This window comes from Mesitornis unicolor, unplaced genomic scaffold (genome assembly GCF_000695765.1).
Source record: "Mesitornis unicolor isolate BGI_N332 unplaced genomic scaffold, ASM69576v1 scaffold20161, whole genome shotgun sequence".
Lineage (NCBI taxonomy): Eukaryota > Metazoa > Chordata > Aves > Mesitornithiformes > Mesitornithidae > Mesitornis > Mesitornis unicolor.
In genome coordinates, this window is record NW_010164684.1 from 24274 (window position 1) to 41652 (window position 17379).

General features: G+C 35.9%; 1 protein-coding gene across 3 annotated transcripts in view; it reads right to left on the reverse strand.

Moving 5' to 3' along the window:
- Positions 1-17379, reverse strand: part of MON2 (MON2 homolog (S. cerevisiae)) — a 55273-nt gene that overhangs the window by 14157 nt on the left and 23737 nt on the right. For 2 of the 3 annotated variants that reach the window (XM_010194401.1, XM_010194400.1), the window contains exons 19-28: positions 16982-17083; positions 14647-14757; positions 13695-13870; positions 12181-12343; positions 11402-11695; positions 10459-10657; positions 8007-8635; positions 3109-3252; positions 2159-2287; positions 118-308 (exon numbers count right to left, since the gene is read on the reverse strand). In XM_010194401.1, the coding sequence (XP_010192703.1) occupies positions 118-308; positions 2159-2287; positions 3109-3252; positions 8007-8635; positions 10459-10657; positions 11402-11695; positions 12181-12343; positions 13695-13870; positions 14647-14757; positions 16982-17083 (2138 nt within the window). Of the gene's footprint in view, positions 1-117; positions 309-2158; positions 2288-2553; positions 2572-3108; positions 3253-8006; positions 8636-10458; positions 10658-11401; positions 11696-12180; positions 12344-13694; positions 13871-14646; positions 14758-16981; positions 17084-17379 lie in introns of all 3 variants that reach the window. The other variant, XM_010194399.1, reaches the window with a different exon arrangement.

Genomic DNA, 17379 nt, shown 5'->3' on the forward strand with positions numbered 1-17379 from the left:
AAATATCTCTAAAGAGAAGGCTATTTTTACTGAACTCATTTACTGACACATTTACCGAGCAAATTAATTACAAGTATTTTCCAGCTTAAAAAAAAAAAAAAAGGAAATAGCATTTACCTTTTGGTGAATAAAAAGTCTTCAAAAGTATTTGCTAGCTCTGGCCACATACTGTCGAATTTTCCAGAGGATGCATGCTGCCTCGCAACAGGTAGTCCGATAGAGAGAACTCTGAGAAGAGAGGAAACAGCCAGCTTCCATGTGCTTTCAGAAGGACAGGAATATTTCAGACTGAGAGGTATTCTTAGTGTCTGCAAAATGAAAATCAAAACAAAATTTATACTTGCTCAGACAAATCTAAGAATATGACAGGTTTCTGCATAAGATCTTGGCAGAGACTGTCATAGATGATAGTAAACATCCCTAACTTTTCTGCTGGTATACAAGATACTCTTTTAAAAACATAATTATAAGATGATTTACCATATACCAGCTGGCTAAAGCACAGGTCTGTTGCCAAGTACAAGGTCAGAAGTCAGAGTTGATCCATTATCAATTACACTATGAAATTGCATACTAATTTTCCTTTTCTGTATTGCCAGCCACCATTTCTGCTAAGCCTGACAAATGGGCTTTCCTAACATCTAACAGATTGCAGGCAGGTTGTTATCATGAGTATATTCTGGAGAGTTTATTCCCATTCCCATCTCAAGTAAGGAAAAAAAGCCTCATTAAATTTCAACTTTTCCTAATATGCAAAAGTTGAACTGTATACATAACCACTGCAAGACACCCGACTGTTGCTCATTGTTAAACCACATGAAGTTTAAAAGCAGAAAGAGTGAGTGAAATTCTAAGATAAAGGCTGGAATATAACTCAAATGTATAGCAGATGAAAACACAGCAAATTTTAAGTCTTTTAGGTAGACAGCTTCAATATCCATAAAAGAAAGTAATTCATGAGTTTAAAAACATGAAGCATACGTCCTCTTTATGCTATATCTATTTCTTCTAGTATTGTTAGTCAAACTAACTAGAACCTGATACCAAGTTATCTTGGAAAAGTAATTGTTTAATTTAAATTTCAAATACATAGTGACTAAATTCGGGCATTACACATATACCCCCAATGCTTTTAGTGAAGCCTCTGATTTGAGGATAGCAAAAGGAGGAAAGAGGAAATTGTAATTAACTCTCTATTGCCAAACATCATGAGAGCTAGGATCTAGCCCTCTAAACAGAGTATTTTCTTCTGCTACTATTGTTCATAGGGGACAAATCTAATTCTGGCATCACCACGGGCTTTAGAGACATGAAAAATAATTTTTAAACCATTTTCATCTACTGCAATAGATCACATTATTATCAACTGTGAACATTAACACGGTGCTTTTATCTGTTTCACCTATCCCATTACAACAGAAGTGTAAAACAACATTAACTTTGAAATACAAATATTTCATTCATAACAAATTCAAAATAATACCACACAACTATTTTAAATACATTCAGGTTTCTGAGTTTCTATACAGAAACAATCTGATGTCAGCCAACTCATTCCAAAGAAACCTAAGGCTGCATACATTTTTTTCAGACATTTACTACAACTTCTAGTGTTTACCAAAATTATTTGCTAAAATGGAAACAAAGTCAGAAAAAGTTAAAGAGATTGGCAATTTCGCCTTAAAGGCACATTTGTGCACCTGTAACTTTTCATAGCTACATTAATGACACACAGAGTCATTAAAAGCAAATGAAAAGTAACAGGTAGAGCACAAGTCCCCAAAGTATATATGCTATATGCTAAATTGGTCATGGGCCTTCAGTGCCATATTTACTAAAAGGGCTGCTTATCAGATTCAGGTGCATAATACTTTCAAAGGTTACTATTCTGTGGCCTAGCACATTTGCTAATTTTTATCTTAACACTGAAGTACTGATGCCTACGTTATTGGGCTAAAGAACAATACACACAGCCTAATCAACAGCCTTGTAGCTTCAAAAGAAACTGCTACCTGCTGCTCACCTTCATAAACTACCAATTTGTTTACCAAAGCTTTAAGCTTCCCAGAAAGTGTTTATCAGCAGTAGCTCGAAATAAAACTCATGATTTTCAGTATAAGCTCACTGAATTCAGAGAATATGCAGGACACACTTTTACCTTGATAATGTTCTGAAGAACCTTCTCCGTTACCACAGCTTTATGGCAAGCTGTCTTTTGGTATAAGTCCACAACAACTTCCAAGGATCTCTCAGCAAATGGTACATAATTCAATGCTACCCATTCCGCCTAGGAAAAGAAATTGGTGAATTACTGAATTGTATGTGAAAACATATTTATTAAGGAGCAGAAAATGTATGTTTTGCATTGAACTCTCAGTTTAATGCATGCAAGGTTTGCTAAGAATATGGTCCAAGCAACAAAACTGCAAATACAAAGTAGTCTGACTATGAAAATGTACTCTACATTGAAGTAAAGTACATTGAAGTAGGAGAAACTTTGCAGTCTAGGCAAGACAACTACATTAGGACAATCTCGAAGGAAATTTAACTCACCGGTGCAAATAGTTGTATCTAGTGTGATTCCATTGTGTTGCAGGACAAATAGAATAAGAAGAATTAATACATACATAATAGGTACCTCTTTGATTACAGTGAATCAGATGCTCATGCTTAGTGAACAGCAGACTACACAGATAAGAGGAATTATTGAACATGTCCCATTTCTCTACAGCACGTGCAGTTCAAAACTTTGCAGCTCGATGGAATTTTCTCCATTCAAAATTATTATCTTTCCATTAAGTTTGGTATCACATGTAGGACAAGTTATTTTAGATTAATTCACTAGACAAATTCAGACACATTCATTATGTCTGGTGTCCAGGCAAGACCTTTCCTGCACGGAGGAATGCCAAGTGTAAAAGCAAAGTAGAATTCAAACAGAGCAAATGAACTTAATGAAAGCATGATAAAAATACTAATAAGCTAACATATTAACATGCACAGCAAAGTTTTTACAGATGGAATAAACACATCTTGGTAAACAACCGATATCTGAAGCAGAATGGGTTCACCAGCCAAGTGAAACAAGCAAGATCTCTAGTTAATTACCTGATTATACTTTGCATTTGCAATGTGCTTTGTTTCCAGCTGTCCATACTGGGGAGGCTTGCAGGAAAATTCTACAAAGGCCAACAGCTGGTCGAAGATTGCAGGATACATTATCTGCATGCTTTCTGAGCCCACACATATAGCCTGTATCAAAAGAAAATACAAAGCTTAATACATATCTTGACCTTCTGCATTCAAAAATCTGTGTTGCTACAAGGAAGTTCTGAAGAAAAACTCCTATATAAGACTATGCAAGAGTCACGCTGTATGAAAGACAATGTATAGTTCTAACAGTTTAGGGAAAGCAAGTTTTGTTACTTTGTTACAGTAAACTACAAACTCTGCTTTGACATGACAGCAAAATGTATGACTTATGAAAGTCCTGTCTGCTGATCTCAGCCACATCTTCTTTAAGTTCTACTTCAAGGAACATTTAAATCTCAGAAGTAATTCATACAAGGTTTTCATATGTAGTTAATATTGTGTCTTACAGAAAGGAACATGAATAAAATGAGCATGGTATGATTTTGGTATAGCTGAAAATCAATCTTGCTTTAAAATGGAAAACATTTCAGGAAGGACATACTTAGAAGACGTCAATGAAATATCACTATTTCCTGTTGCAATATAAATTCCAAGGCAATCTTAAGGCACTTATTTTCAAAGCCAGACACAGTGATTCTATAAAGTTACTCCAATTATTTCCTTTCATTTTAAATGCCTTGCTTTTTGTCCCAAAGTCTCTCCTCTCAGAGGTTCAAGAAACAATGTATTTATTGCTCCACAAACAGAACTTGTGCTCATGCTATCATTTTCCTCTGGGGAAGAACCAACCACCCTTTTCTTAAGCCACCGATCACCCATGACGAGTTGTGGCTGAACTCACCCAAGCTGCCAACAGCTCCAAAGCTGTTCTGAGTGCAGCCTCCACACTGGGGCTGTCATGAGCTGTGGCAGCCGATGGGCCAGCAAATGCCAGCCCTGAGAGGGAGCAAGCCAACAGAGGCTACAACAGGCACTATCATCACCAGATCACCCCAAGTCCTAGCTGCACCTTCAGGCAATACACAGCCTGCAGCAGAGCACTCCATGAATCATCCATGGCCTTTCCCTTTTCCTCAGCTTCCTGTGACTCAAAACACGTGTCTAATGCTCAAAAAGGTGAATAAACATGATGAATATAGTGCAGCACTTCTTCTGAAAAGCCATACTCCTTTTCTGATGCCCAAGACTGTACTGAACTCTGAAAAAGATGCTTTGAAGCTACATATTCACCTGTGTGGCAGAAGACTAAAAGGCTAATTGCTGATCTAAAAGGATTCAAGACCATGTAAAACAATTTCAGCTGATATGCTGCTGCACTAAAGTCACTGCAATAAATCTGAACAAGTCACATACCTATTAGAAAACATATAACTTATTTTATGTACCAACATGTGGATTAGAAAGGGAAAGAGAGCAACCTGAAACCTCTGGATAACTCTTGTATAGATGCAACTTACTGGTACAGATGCAACTTACATTACCCACAGACTATCTTAACTTCAAAATACGTTTGCCATTCACTCCACATTGTTAAGGTTACTGCTACTACTACTACTACTACTACTACTACGACTATTATTATTATTATTTTCAGAATAAGTAGAAAATAATTTCAGATACTACTTTTTCTGGACTGGTGAACAAAAGCAGTAACTACTTCCTATCTGAAGCTTGTGCATGACTAGCTTCTAATTCTTCATATTTTATTAAAATATTGTCAAATTTTTATTTTACAAGTAGAAGCGTTTTCTCCTCAGTCTGAGTTTTTTTGACTCTAAAAATTATCCCTATAATATTAAAAAACGGAGGATTAGGTAACTTAGTTCTGAAAATTCATCTAACTAGAACTCTTTTTCAAAGAGGTTTATGCTTCTGACTGACACCAGGTAACTTTTATCTAAGCATATCTCAAAAATAGCCTAGCAAAGTGTGTGAACGAAGGATGTTGAAAGTATCTTTAAGACCTGCTTACAAAACAGAGTAGTGTTTACTGCGTTAGGCGCACTTATTTACATACTTAATAGAGAGACGGGTATAAATCAGAAAGTAATGGTCAGGCAACAACAAAACACAAACCAACCCTAAAATAAAATAAAATAAACCCTAAAATAAAACATGCTGCAAACCACTGTCTGTTATAAAAATTGACACAATACTTTAGTTTCAGAAATTTATGCTTTAAAGTATTCTGGTACTAACCTTCACAGTTCATAATAGTTCAGATTTATCTAACAACTCCCAGCGCAACTCTTGTCATGGACTACTGGTTTGGTTTTTTTTTTTACAGCGCTCCTCTTACAGCTCTCTTACAGCTAAGTGTCTACTTCTCTCCCAATGTGTGTAAATACAGCCTTGAGTTTGCCACATTGATAGCTCAAGAAGTTTCCATCCACACTGCCTGCAGAGGCAGAACTCAAATGCATCCGAGCACATATTGGTGTTCCTCTACCTGAAGAGCCAGCAGGATCACTGCAGACTTGACCCAGCGTCACTGCAGGGAGGCAGCGAGAATCAGAGAATTTGGGCCTGAGTACAAACTGTAGCTGATCCACAGTGATGAAGCAGGCACTTACACTACGGCAGTGAAGGACCAGAAAACAAGTTTTAATGAGGAATAAAAAAAGAAAATGAAGAACAAAATAAAGGGTGTAAAATAGACTCAATACACAGAAGTCTGGAAGGAGAACCAAGGCTCCCTTCCAGTCCTATGTTCTTGAGTTGCAATGTCCTTTGCTAGTGCAGTGACAACATAAAACCTCTTTATTAAACCAGTCATGGGCTCAGTCTTAAAAACATCAGAGGTTTTTTCACACTATTCCAATTACCAGGTTCTTCCAGAACTTCTTAGAAAATCAGAACTGACCCAAACCTTCCTGTATCATCAGAGAACAAAACTTAATCTGTTCTCACAATGTAACATGTAAGAAGCATTTTGTTTAAAAGAAGGTGGCAAGTATTTACATACTCTTCCTTAACTACTCCACTAGCTTCTGTGCATACTCCTGAGAGTATTAATTCATTTCAACAGAGGAAGAAGACACTGTGGCCTCCAGGACAGCCATCTGGTAGATGGCCTTTGCTCTGCCTCGCTGCCTTATCATGTGAATTGCACTGTGTTACATAGACAAGAGGAGTGATCGTGTGACTTCACAGAACGTACTATGTCCAAATATACTTTAACTTACTTTTTTTAACAACTTCAGTGCTGTTCTCTTAGTAATATAACTATAGATGGGGTGGGAGGTACTGTGTAAATTGTCGTGCCTAAGACCTCCAATACAAGCCTGTATTTGCAAAGACTTATAACTGCCATTCTAACAATTTTGACTGCTAGAGGGGAAAGGGGGATGCCTCCGTTTCTCATGGAGAGTTATAGCTCCTGTTAGTGTTTAAGAAAACTTCAGCTAAAACAGTTTAACATCTTGACAAGAACAAGAGTATTAAAAAAGTGCAGTTTTTCCTCATATTAAAAACTCTGGTAACTCCTTCTTTGAAAAGCATTAATGTCTGCAGCCTTTGGGAGAAAAGAACATCTGGATAAAGAGACTGGCAAAGAAACAGAAAAATCTGAGAGATTAATACATGGAGTGATTAAGTGGGGAAAACAGGACTTGGGCAGGGCTGAACTGCTGAAGAGAGAAGGGTACAAAAGGGTCAAGTTTGACTGGAAAAGGATGAATATTTAGTGGATATGATTGGTGTTAAAACTTCATGCTATTTATATCCACATCTACAAAACTGAGATTTAACATCAACTTCTAATCTAATACCTCTGTTCTCAAATACATTCGTGAATATCTGTTAAACTCATGAACTAAAGGAATGACTGCAAGATAATGATTCTGCCTTGCTTGTGGGGTTTAAATAAGTGTAAGTCAACCTACACTAAGCAAAAATAAAACAAGATGCTGAACTGCTGCTCATTCAGCAGGTAACCTGTTCTGTGAGCTAAATGGGGCAGGATCCTGTCTTAGAGGGGGGAAGGGGAAAAAAAGGGCATGACCACATAGTTAAGCTAAGTGGTTAATGAAAGCCCAAGAGGAATGAAGTCAGGTCACATGGATCGTTTTGACTTTGGCATTTCCCAAGTAGGTTTGGTTATTCTAAAAGCAGTGCTTAATGTAAATGGATGACCTCATTCATTATCAACTTTGCTTCTCTTGAGTAAGTTTTCTGAACGAACACTGTATTCTGCAAGATATTTTAGAACTCCAGGAAGAAAGCAGCAATACCTTTTTTCCTTTTTCTAACTATCCAGAAAAAAGGCACCCTAATGCAGCGTTTACAGATTCACTTGCAGGAAGGGTGCTCTTTGAGGGCAAGTTCTATAGTAAGAATTTCTTAAGCAGAGATGAAACATTTTGCTTAAATGACAGATAACAAGAGGCAAGAAGGTGGGTGGTCTGCTGGAGAGCTTTTTATATTTTATGTTTTCCATGAACTCTAAGTTCTCATGATCACTACTCTTCTAGACTTTGTTTATGGCAGTCCCTGGGCAACGTAAGGAATGCTGTTTGGGGGACTACTGCCCCAAATCCATGTACAGACCGTCATAACAGTACAATACTGTAATGTTAGACAGACAGGTAAATGGCTACAAACACAGCACCACAATTAAGGTGTTTCTGCCATCAAGCAAAAGTGCATTTGATAAAGATTACACCATTCCTTCCAATGCAGAGCACCCAGGTTGCACCAGGAATGGAGATCTGATTGTTCTAACACAGTACAGTACATTGTGCAATTATAAATAATTTAAAAATTAACGTTTAAGTCACCACACTATAGTTCTGAGAAGAATTGAGACACAGTGTAGTTTACCTTTCACCATGCTTGTGAAGTCACATTATTACCTTTTGTAAAACATCTAAAGCTGTGAGCACCGCTTCCTGTAAACTTGTCAAAACTGCTTCAGTGTAAGATGGGAGGATGAAAGGGGAGGCATCAGAACTGATTGGAACTGAAACAGCACCGTGCAAAATGACACCCAGCTTTTGGAGATCATCCATGCTGAAACCAGTTTTGATGTGTTGGTAAAGAGCTGGGAATATTTGAATTAAAGCTGTAAGAAAAGGCTGGCTGGGAATGAAAGTCAATTTATCACAAGTAATTGGAGGCCTTGTACTTTCTGAACCAATCCTATACCAGCTGTTCCAGGCTGCCCACCAAAGATTCAAATCTTCAATCTCATCTGTTATTACAGGGGGTTCAGATCCGTTGTATCTTCCTATTCTTTCTCCTATGGAGTCAGTTCTCATGAAGGATCTGCCAAGACTTGTGGCAGTTGTTGTCCCTACCACCACGGGTACAGAAACATTGATGGCAGGTGGTGTGTCGGGCTTCTCCGAGTCTCGGACAGGAGAAACGATTTGTAAGATCTCCTGGAAGCTTTTCAGAGCAGCCAAGGAAACTTCATTATTTTTGCTGAGTGCTGCCGATTGGATGTGATCAAGAAGAACATCCCAGGCATGGGAAAAATCTCCTATTAAAAAAAAGAGAGAGAAAAAAAATCAACTTGGAACTGGCTTCCTATTCCCCTTCCCATCCACCCTACCTCTAAAAGGCTGTTCATGCACTTGCACTCTAATACAGAGAAATTTCATAAGGTTAAATGATAGCCTGAATGACTTTCAGAATAAATCACTTCAACCGTAACCAGAAAGAATAAATGTGACAGAGAAACATACAAATATGAAGAATGAAACAATCTATCAATGTTTATGGCAAATTTGCTAGCAAAAAGATCACATACCACATCCCATACCAGCAAAATAAGTTTTCTTTATTCAGGACAGTGAAACAGATTGGTTCTTATACATACCAGACGCCTGCTGATTTCAAAAGTGTTAATCACACACAAGAAATTAAGGGTCAAATCTACAGTCCTGCAATGCATTTATAAAGAACTGATTGTAAAATGCTCTGATAATTTTACTGTGGAGACACTTTTCAGTTGGGGTTTGTGTTTTTAATTAAATTTAGCCTTAACTTTCAATTTTTATATGTTACTAATTATTGGGTTTGAATAATTAAAATAGCCCTCTACTGTTTTACTTTTTTTATTCAGTTTTAACTCAAGTTTAATATAGTTTAAAATCTACAACATTTCTGCAAATGACCAATACAGCTGTTAATGTGTCGATATCTGTATCACAAATAACCGAAATGAAATAAAACACACCCTATTTCTAGTAATATATCAATTGCATACTATGGGGTTGTAAGGATATATTAATGTAAAGCGGAACTTTCTTTGCAAGCTATACATTCTTTATATCACATTTTTATTTTTGAAAGTAATGTATTTAAATAATTCTAGTTAATCAAATTAGAAATTAAAGCTATTTTGAAATTATATCAGAATATCTCCGTTTAGAAGCCTAAACTGAAACAAAACAGTTTTCTGTACAAAACAGGCATGAATGCTGAATTATATTATCTTGTTCAATTGTATGCAGTAATATTTTATATTTCACAATATTTTGGTAAATGAACTGATGTCTAATTTCTGTAAGGAGAAAGCAAAAATGAAATGGGAAAAAAGCAGAGCCTCAGAAAAAAGAAGAGAAAGAAATAAAGATACCAAGGAACTACAGAAGAGGAATAAAAAACTTCAAAACAGGAAAAGTAGGAATTTAAGGAAGAAGAAAAAAAGAGGAACTCACTCCAGTGAGCTGCATTAGGGACAACAATATGGTAACTTAAACTGACATCTCTGTACAAGGCAAACAGTGGAGGAGTATCATAAGGGGAGAAAAAGAATCACTTGAAATAGTGAGTAATCTCCACATCCTTCACATTGTAACAGGTCCAATCTTCTCATTAAAACATCCCCTTTCTCCTTTTCTAAGCTATATACTTCACTGACTTTACAAGTGAGTTCTCTTTACACTGTAAAAGCATTGTTAAACTTGACACACTGATGCCATGGAAGAGTTCTAGGCAAGTGTTGCATACCCTTAGAAAGACAAGAGGAAAAACATGTTCTGACAAACAAAAGAACAGAATAACTGTTATTGTTATCAGGCTACTATAAATTAAAGCTATTTCGCAACTCGAATTGCTACTAGTGAGATTTAATCTCAAGTACTGTGACACCAAAGATGATTTTAATACTTACAGTTTTATATGCTAAGGGGCATGAATTAAAAACTCCGTAATTTTCATCACACTTGAGGTGAGACAGAACAGAACATACTTTTAAGCTAAGATTAAGATTCTTGCCCAGTATTTTAACTGAAAAAATATACAAAAGCATAAAGTTTATTACTGTATCTTTCAATAACTTCAAACTATAAATTTTACCTAAAGGCTGCAGTAAGTATCTCCGAGTGTTAAATATTCTTGCAACTCCAGCCAGTGTTAATACCCATGTCTCAGCCCACTGTTTCTCAGCCGTATCCCTTGAATGGTGGATGAGAATGTTGCCGCCTCCTGATTCAATCTTCTCCTTGTCAGCTGTGGTAGAAGATTCTCGAACCCTATCCAACAGGTGAAATAAAACCTGTAATAGTCAGAGAAAGAGGAAAAAAGCAACTTTTCAAATAACATCATTGCATTTACAGTAGAACAATGAAAAATATTACTATTTCCATTATCCTTTCTGTCACTGTATCACCTTGAGAATTCCCTTATTTTAAAACAGTCTCTGCAACAGCTAAGAGCTAATCAGCCAACTGGCATTCACTTGAGAAAGGTTAGAAATGGCATGATCAAACCCATTGAGAACAGTGCTAGCACTAAGAGAAGCCTAAAACCGATGGACCTCAGATACCTCACAGGTACAACAGGCAACAGATTAAACTACAGCCTGACTGTGTCCATAAGGCACAACCAACATGACTGTGATCTAGAACAGGGCATTTGATGGAACCTCTCAAATAAGAGAGCCAAAACAGAGTGCAAAGTAAAGCTCGGTCTAACATTCAGATCAACCCAATCACACGGCCCTCAAACATCACCAGGAATAATTCATCTTCACAGGAAGGGAGCAGCCTTTTTATACAACTCCTGAGTAAGAAAGAAATGGTCAAGATACAAAAATTACATTTCATAAGAGGCTTAAGGGCCAGAGAAAAACATGAAAATAAACCCCAACCTAAAAGACTGTATCAGACTTTTGCCACCATATCTTATCTTTAGAAAGCCTTAATAAACTAGTTAACAGATATTAAAAAAACATGTCAGTGGTTACCAAATGGTGAATGAAATTTTAAAAAAACCTTCAGTGGAAGCTTACGAACCATACCTTCCATATTACTGTGTGCCACGTTGAATGTTGCAATAAAGTCCCATGAGCACCAATAGTAGAAAACAGTGTCTGGCCAGCACTCTTTCTGACTGCAGGTCGGGGATCCACACACAGTTCTCCAAGTTTAGCGTAGAGGCATAACCACAGACAGTCAAATGGTGGTGCAGGATGAAAAGGTCTATTCAGCATCACTCCCTTTTCTTCTGCCTGTTTTTGTAACAGTGCTTCTTCTTTGTTTAGCTCCTTTTCAATTATTTCACCTCTTTGGAAAAAATAATCTGAAATATTCCACTACAAAATAAAGAAGACATATGGTGTTGTACAATAAAAATATTATAATGCTCCTAAGGATCATGAAATAAACTGTTCTCATTTTCACATTTAAAAGTATCTTGTTAAGTACATCAAGATATTAATTTCCCTAAGATCAGCACATAAAATACTGCAAGGTGCAGAAAGCATTTTTCTTCACCTTAGCTTCTAGGCCTCAGTTACACATGAAGTACTAGAAATAGCAACAATGTCTTAAAAATAAGATAGTGATGAACAGAGTTACAACATAGTACTATTGTTTTAATTAACCCTGGAGTCACGCCGATTAAAGATAAATTGTGCTCACTCAATTTACATGTGATTCCAAATAATGGCATGGGATTCAGTAAGAACTCAAATAACAGGGTTTGGCTTTCTTTTCTAGAATTGACTACAGGTGAATTTTCATTAAAGAAAAAAAGAAAGCCAGAAGCAGCATCACTGTAGGTTAATATAAAACTCACCAACAAACCAATTGAAGTTAAGCTAATATTTAGCTCTTGATTGTGAAGTCCAAAGCTTCCTGCAACTTCAACAACTATCTGTAGACAAGTGCATGGCATTGTTGGAAGAAAGTCTGTCACAACCAACTGAAGACACTGGAACGCAGTCCGTATTAAGGACTCTCTTAAAAAAACAAAACAAAAACAACACACACACACACTCATTTCAAATTTCTTCAAGAGTGCAGGAACGTTCTGAATACAATAGCCCAGGAGACTGCATTTTTAAATAAAAGCACTAAAAAAAAACATTTAATGCTTTTGAGATGAATTTGCAACTTTTAAAATGTTTCAATGAGGTTTCTGGAGATACAACATTAAACTGAACCTTCAGACTCTGATGAGGAATTTTAGTCCATGTTAACTAGCTAATGAAGCTGCAGTTTAGACTCTCCAGTGGTCCTCAACTAGTTTTACACAGTAAAGTCCACTTCTCTATTCAGGAGTTCTAGGACTTGCTACTTCAAATGGGAGCTAAAACACTCTTAAAAGCCTCACAACAGGCAAAACAAAGTTTAAGTTTAAGCATTATAATCTCCCAAAAAGCAAACTCTTCTGAACAATTTCTTGTATCAGCAGTTACAAATTACTTAAAGCATACCAAACAGGTGGGCAAAATGTATTTTTATTTATTAGTAAAGATATATGCTAATGTAATTGTAGTCTTACTTGCTGCAATACTATATTACTATAATACTATATTAGACAAAATCTTTTCAAAATATCTGCCATTAAATACATCTTTAATAAATAATTTGCTTTCAGAATTTAATTCTGAATACAAACAGAGTAAAAATGTAGTATGGAAAAGGTTTATGAGCAGGAGCTCTCACAAGCAGGAAGGTCATCTTTAACTAAAAACCTTGTTTTGTGAGAGACAAAATGAAGGGATCAGAAGGAGCAGTGCAGTGAAGATAATAAAAAACAGGAAAGCTGCATTTGAATGTCACTATAGGGATATTTTTATGGCCTAAAGTTTAATGTACAAAATAAAAAAATCCAAAGGTTTGTAATACAGCAACTTAGTGTCCTTCAGAATATATATTCCAGGAAAAAAAAAACCAACCAAAAAACAAAACCAGGATTTAGATGTCAGTTATGTATTTCTCAGAATCCTAAATAAAATAATAATTTTTTCAATAATTCAAGATTAAAATCATAGGTGGGCCATTTCCACTGTACCATAACAGCCAACATAAGATGGAAGCCAGAGGAATGCACAAGAAATTGCACATGGACAATAATGGTGTAACTAATAATTCTCTAAGAAAATGTATACTGCAGTAAAGTAGAAGCATGCTACTGGAAAAATGAAAAAACTGTATTTTCGTTAAGTAAAATTTTTTATAAGCTGAAAATGAGAATGAAAATTATGGCTATTATCAAAGTAGTTATTGAAGTAAGAAAATAAAAGCAGAATTCCTTTCTACTGTTCTTATCTTACGTGATTCTAAAATTTTATTTCCACCACTTACCCCTGATCGCTTCGGATTGCCCCCATGACTCCAAGCACCAGTGGCCAACCCGGTCCTAAGCTGTCACCCTGACTCTGCAAAATCTGTAGCACACATTCCAACTGCTTGATCCTGATATCAGGATGACTAATGTTTGACAGTTCTTTTAGTGGATTCAATAAAAGCAACTGCAGTCTCTAAAAGTAAACAACAAAGCATATGAAGGATGCTAAAATATAACTGATCCTTAATTATTTTTATGTATAAGTGAAAATATACAGTACAAACTGAAGATTCATTATATAAATTCAGTAACTCATTCATTAAATGCTTAATTAAGTGTCCGACTGGCCTTTCTAAAACACTGTTGATAAAGGATCTCAGCAGGAGATTTTTTCCCCCTGCCTGTTCTCCAGGTCCCTCATGAAGCTGCTAGAACATACTGTACATAGTTGCATAAAAACCATCATGCTCCTTTACACTCACCCAGGAGGGTTATACTCAGCTTCCTACTAAAGAGACCTGGAAAAAACTATTCACTGAACCTCAGCAAAAATACTAGAATGTTTTATTAATAATGGACTGAATAGCTGTGATTTAGAAGGTTAGGCAATTTATTTCTCACCTGCCACCACATCACGTGCATACCTCTAAACATTCTGGAATTGTTTTACACTCATGAGGGTGATCCATAATTTGTTCTAACAAATGGACATAACATGCAAGCACCACCACCCTCTGTTATGCATTTGAGCAAGGAAGGAGGGCGGTTCATTAGAATGCATGAGGTGATTCTCAATAGTTGCATCTGAATGTTATAGCTGTAGGCTTTATAAACTCAACAGTAAAGTTGCTTTATGAATGCCTCCTATTCATTGAACTGTGGAAAACCTCCTCTAGGGAAAATTTTGATTTCATGTTCATTTTGAGTTCCAGAAAAGGAGGAAAGCAACTGCTCTTAAACTTAGTTTACCTGATTCTGAGATAATGGAGGATCATGGCTGAATGTCAGCCCTGCTTTAATGAGAGAAGTTAAAGCTTCTGCTCCCCATTCTCTCATTCTGGAGTTTGGATGCTGACAGACCTGAAAACACAGCAATATTTTGTTTAAAGTGACTTTTATTTAACCAAGATTTGAATAAATGTAAGATATTAAAATGGTTATTTTAATTAAATTAGAATTTACAAACAATATTGTATTTTTAAACAGTATCTCTAGATTATAAAATTAGGTTTAATAGTAAAAAGAAGTGTATCTTTTGGGCAGACATACCTTCTGAATAAGGAAGCAATAGGAAGCAGTGAAAGACACAGAAGGAAACATAATGAAAATGACAGCAGTTCAAGCCAATACATTTTCCAAAATGATTAAACTAACTGCTAATTCAGAGAATGATTGATTAAAAAGCACCAAAAAACTCTTCAATGAATGCCCCAAACTCTCAGGTTTAACTTAGCCTTAAGCTACCATAAAATTCAAAGTTTCATCTTTCGTGCACTGCTTAACATAATCAAGTGAGGAAGCATGGCAGTAGCCACCACAGAACGTGTCTGCTCTTTTACATTCTCAAATACAAAAAGCAGCTACCCAGTGAATGTAAAATAAGCCATACACTCCATTATTTCAAAAACTTTACAAAACAATAGCAAACAGTATTTTCAATCCTGAGTTTCAAATGCGTGTCTTCATATATCTGTCTCCCAATCATCTAAATCTAATAATTTTGCTAACTGCTTTTTTTTAGAACAGAAAAATTAAAAACGTTGTGCAAAACCATTGCACAGACACCTAGTATGAACTGTATTGCCGTATCTGATACATTTCCCTCAAACAAATAACATAAGTCTACAGTATCATTGACCTCTACATAATTATTTCTGCCCACTCTTCCAGCCCTAGCCCAGATGGTGTGAGAATCCAGACCCAAAGTCCAATGCAGGATCACAAGGAAAGCTGATGGTTTTGGCTGGTGGACCATTCCCTTATCATCCACTAGCCAAACTGAAAAGGAAGACGATGCAGAAGACCTATCTTAATGTTAGAAAATGCACACAAGAAATAGCTACTTTCCTGAATTATGTATATTTTTGTTACCTTATATAAAAAAGAGAGCATTTGAACTACTTCATGATGCTCTGAATCTGACCAGATAATCAGTTCCAGAGACAGGGAACAAATTCTTCCCTCAGGTTGTGTTTAATTGAATTTGCAGCTGGTGTTTTCTCCATCCTTATTGTACCCCAGCAACTTAGGTTTAAAAGGAAATAAGGCACTACTTTAAAAGAAATTTAAATAGACCTTGTATTTCCTACAAAACAGTGGCAAATACCCACAGTGGATAACAGACTGAAACAGACTGCTTTGTAGATGAAAATAGAGTCTCAAGATCTGGACAGTGAACATTATTTGTCTTAGAGGGGGAAAAAAAAGACAAGAGATGCCTGTGTTAAGTCTTTAAACCATGAAGTATCCAAATTTCTTCTCATAGATTAAAAATTTTGTGGAGATTATCTCCATAAATAAGGTTAGAGATGACCAGTCCTTAATACTATTTGAAATAATGCACTGGTTCTAAGGAAGTGTCTGATAGTTTCTGGAAAATGAAGAAAAAAGGCTCTTCCCCTTTTTTTTTCCTCTCCCTATTTTCTCCACAATGCAAACCCCATTTTTAGTTTTAGTCACCTGTTTTTAGTTTCAAATTCAAAATTCAAGATTTATTTTCCTTGATGGAACATATTTTTCATGTTGAAGTTAAAATACTTAGAAATTGAAATAGAATTATGACACCCATTTTTGTGTTTGTACCGTATTCTCTTAAAAAGACCATTGAAAATGTTTGCTTAAACATTTTTAAGACAAACAAACCCTTTGTTAGTATAATTAGTGGCTTCAATCTGTCTGGTAAGGACACAAAAATGCATCTTAAAATCTTCATAAATATTTGTACTGTGTCAATCCAATGTGAAACCTGTTTGTGTTACCTTAATTATAACACTTACAGGAAGTATACAGTACTAGTCATAGTTGATATTTTTTTCAGTAGTTGATAATTTTAAACATTGCTGTGCTTAAAACTATATAAAAAGACTGACTGCCCCATCAAGACAAAATCAATAAGAGATATTAAAATAATGGAATTTAAATATACTGATTCACTTTTAAATTCAGTTTGCAAAAGCAAAGTGCATAAACAAAATCACTTAAATACAATTTATTTTTTTAAATTTAACTTTAGGAATACATTGCCATGATATCTTTATTAATACAAACTAATTTCTATCACAACTTATAAAAGCAGTTAAGTTACCTCCAGAAGATGACCGGTCAGAGGTCTCCAAAGAATCTCAATCCTGTGCATGTTAACTAGTCCTGTCTCCAGTAATTTAGCAACAGCAAAAAGTGATGGTTCCTTAATAAAATGGAATTTGAACACATGACTTTGAGGTAACTCAGATAATGTCATATCCTTTTGCTGCATTATAATTAAATTAAGGTTCAATTAATTTCACTGACGTACTCTGTTTTGTAACCTGTGAACGCTGTCACAACAGCTCAGGTAGCCATGCCTGGAAAGTATCCACAGCATCTGCAGTACTGCACGAGAAGCCACAAGGGGGTAGCAACAGCACACCATGAGGAATACTTCCACAATTTTTCATGTAGTTTTCTCAAGGTTTGACAATAAACAGAGCACTGATATTTCTT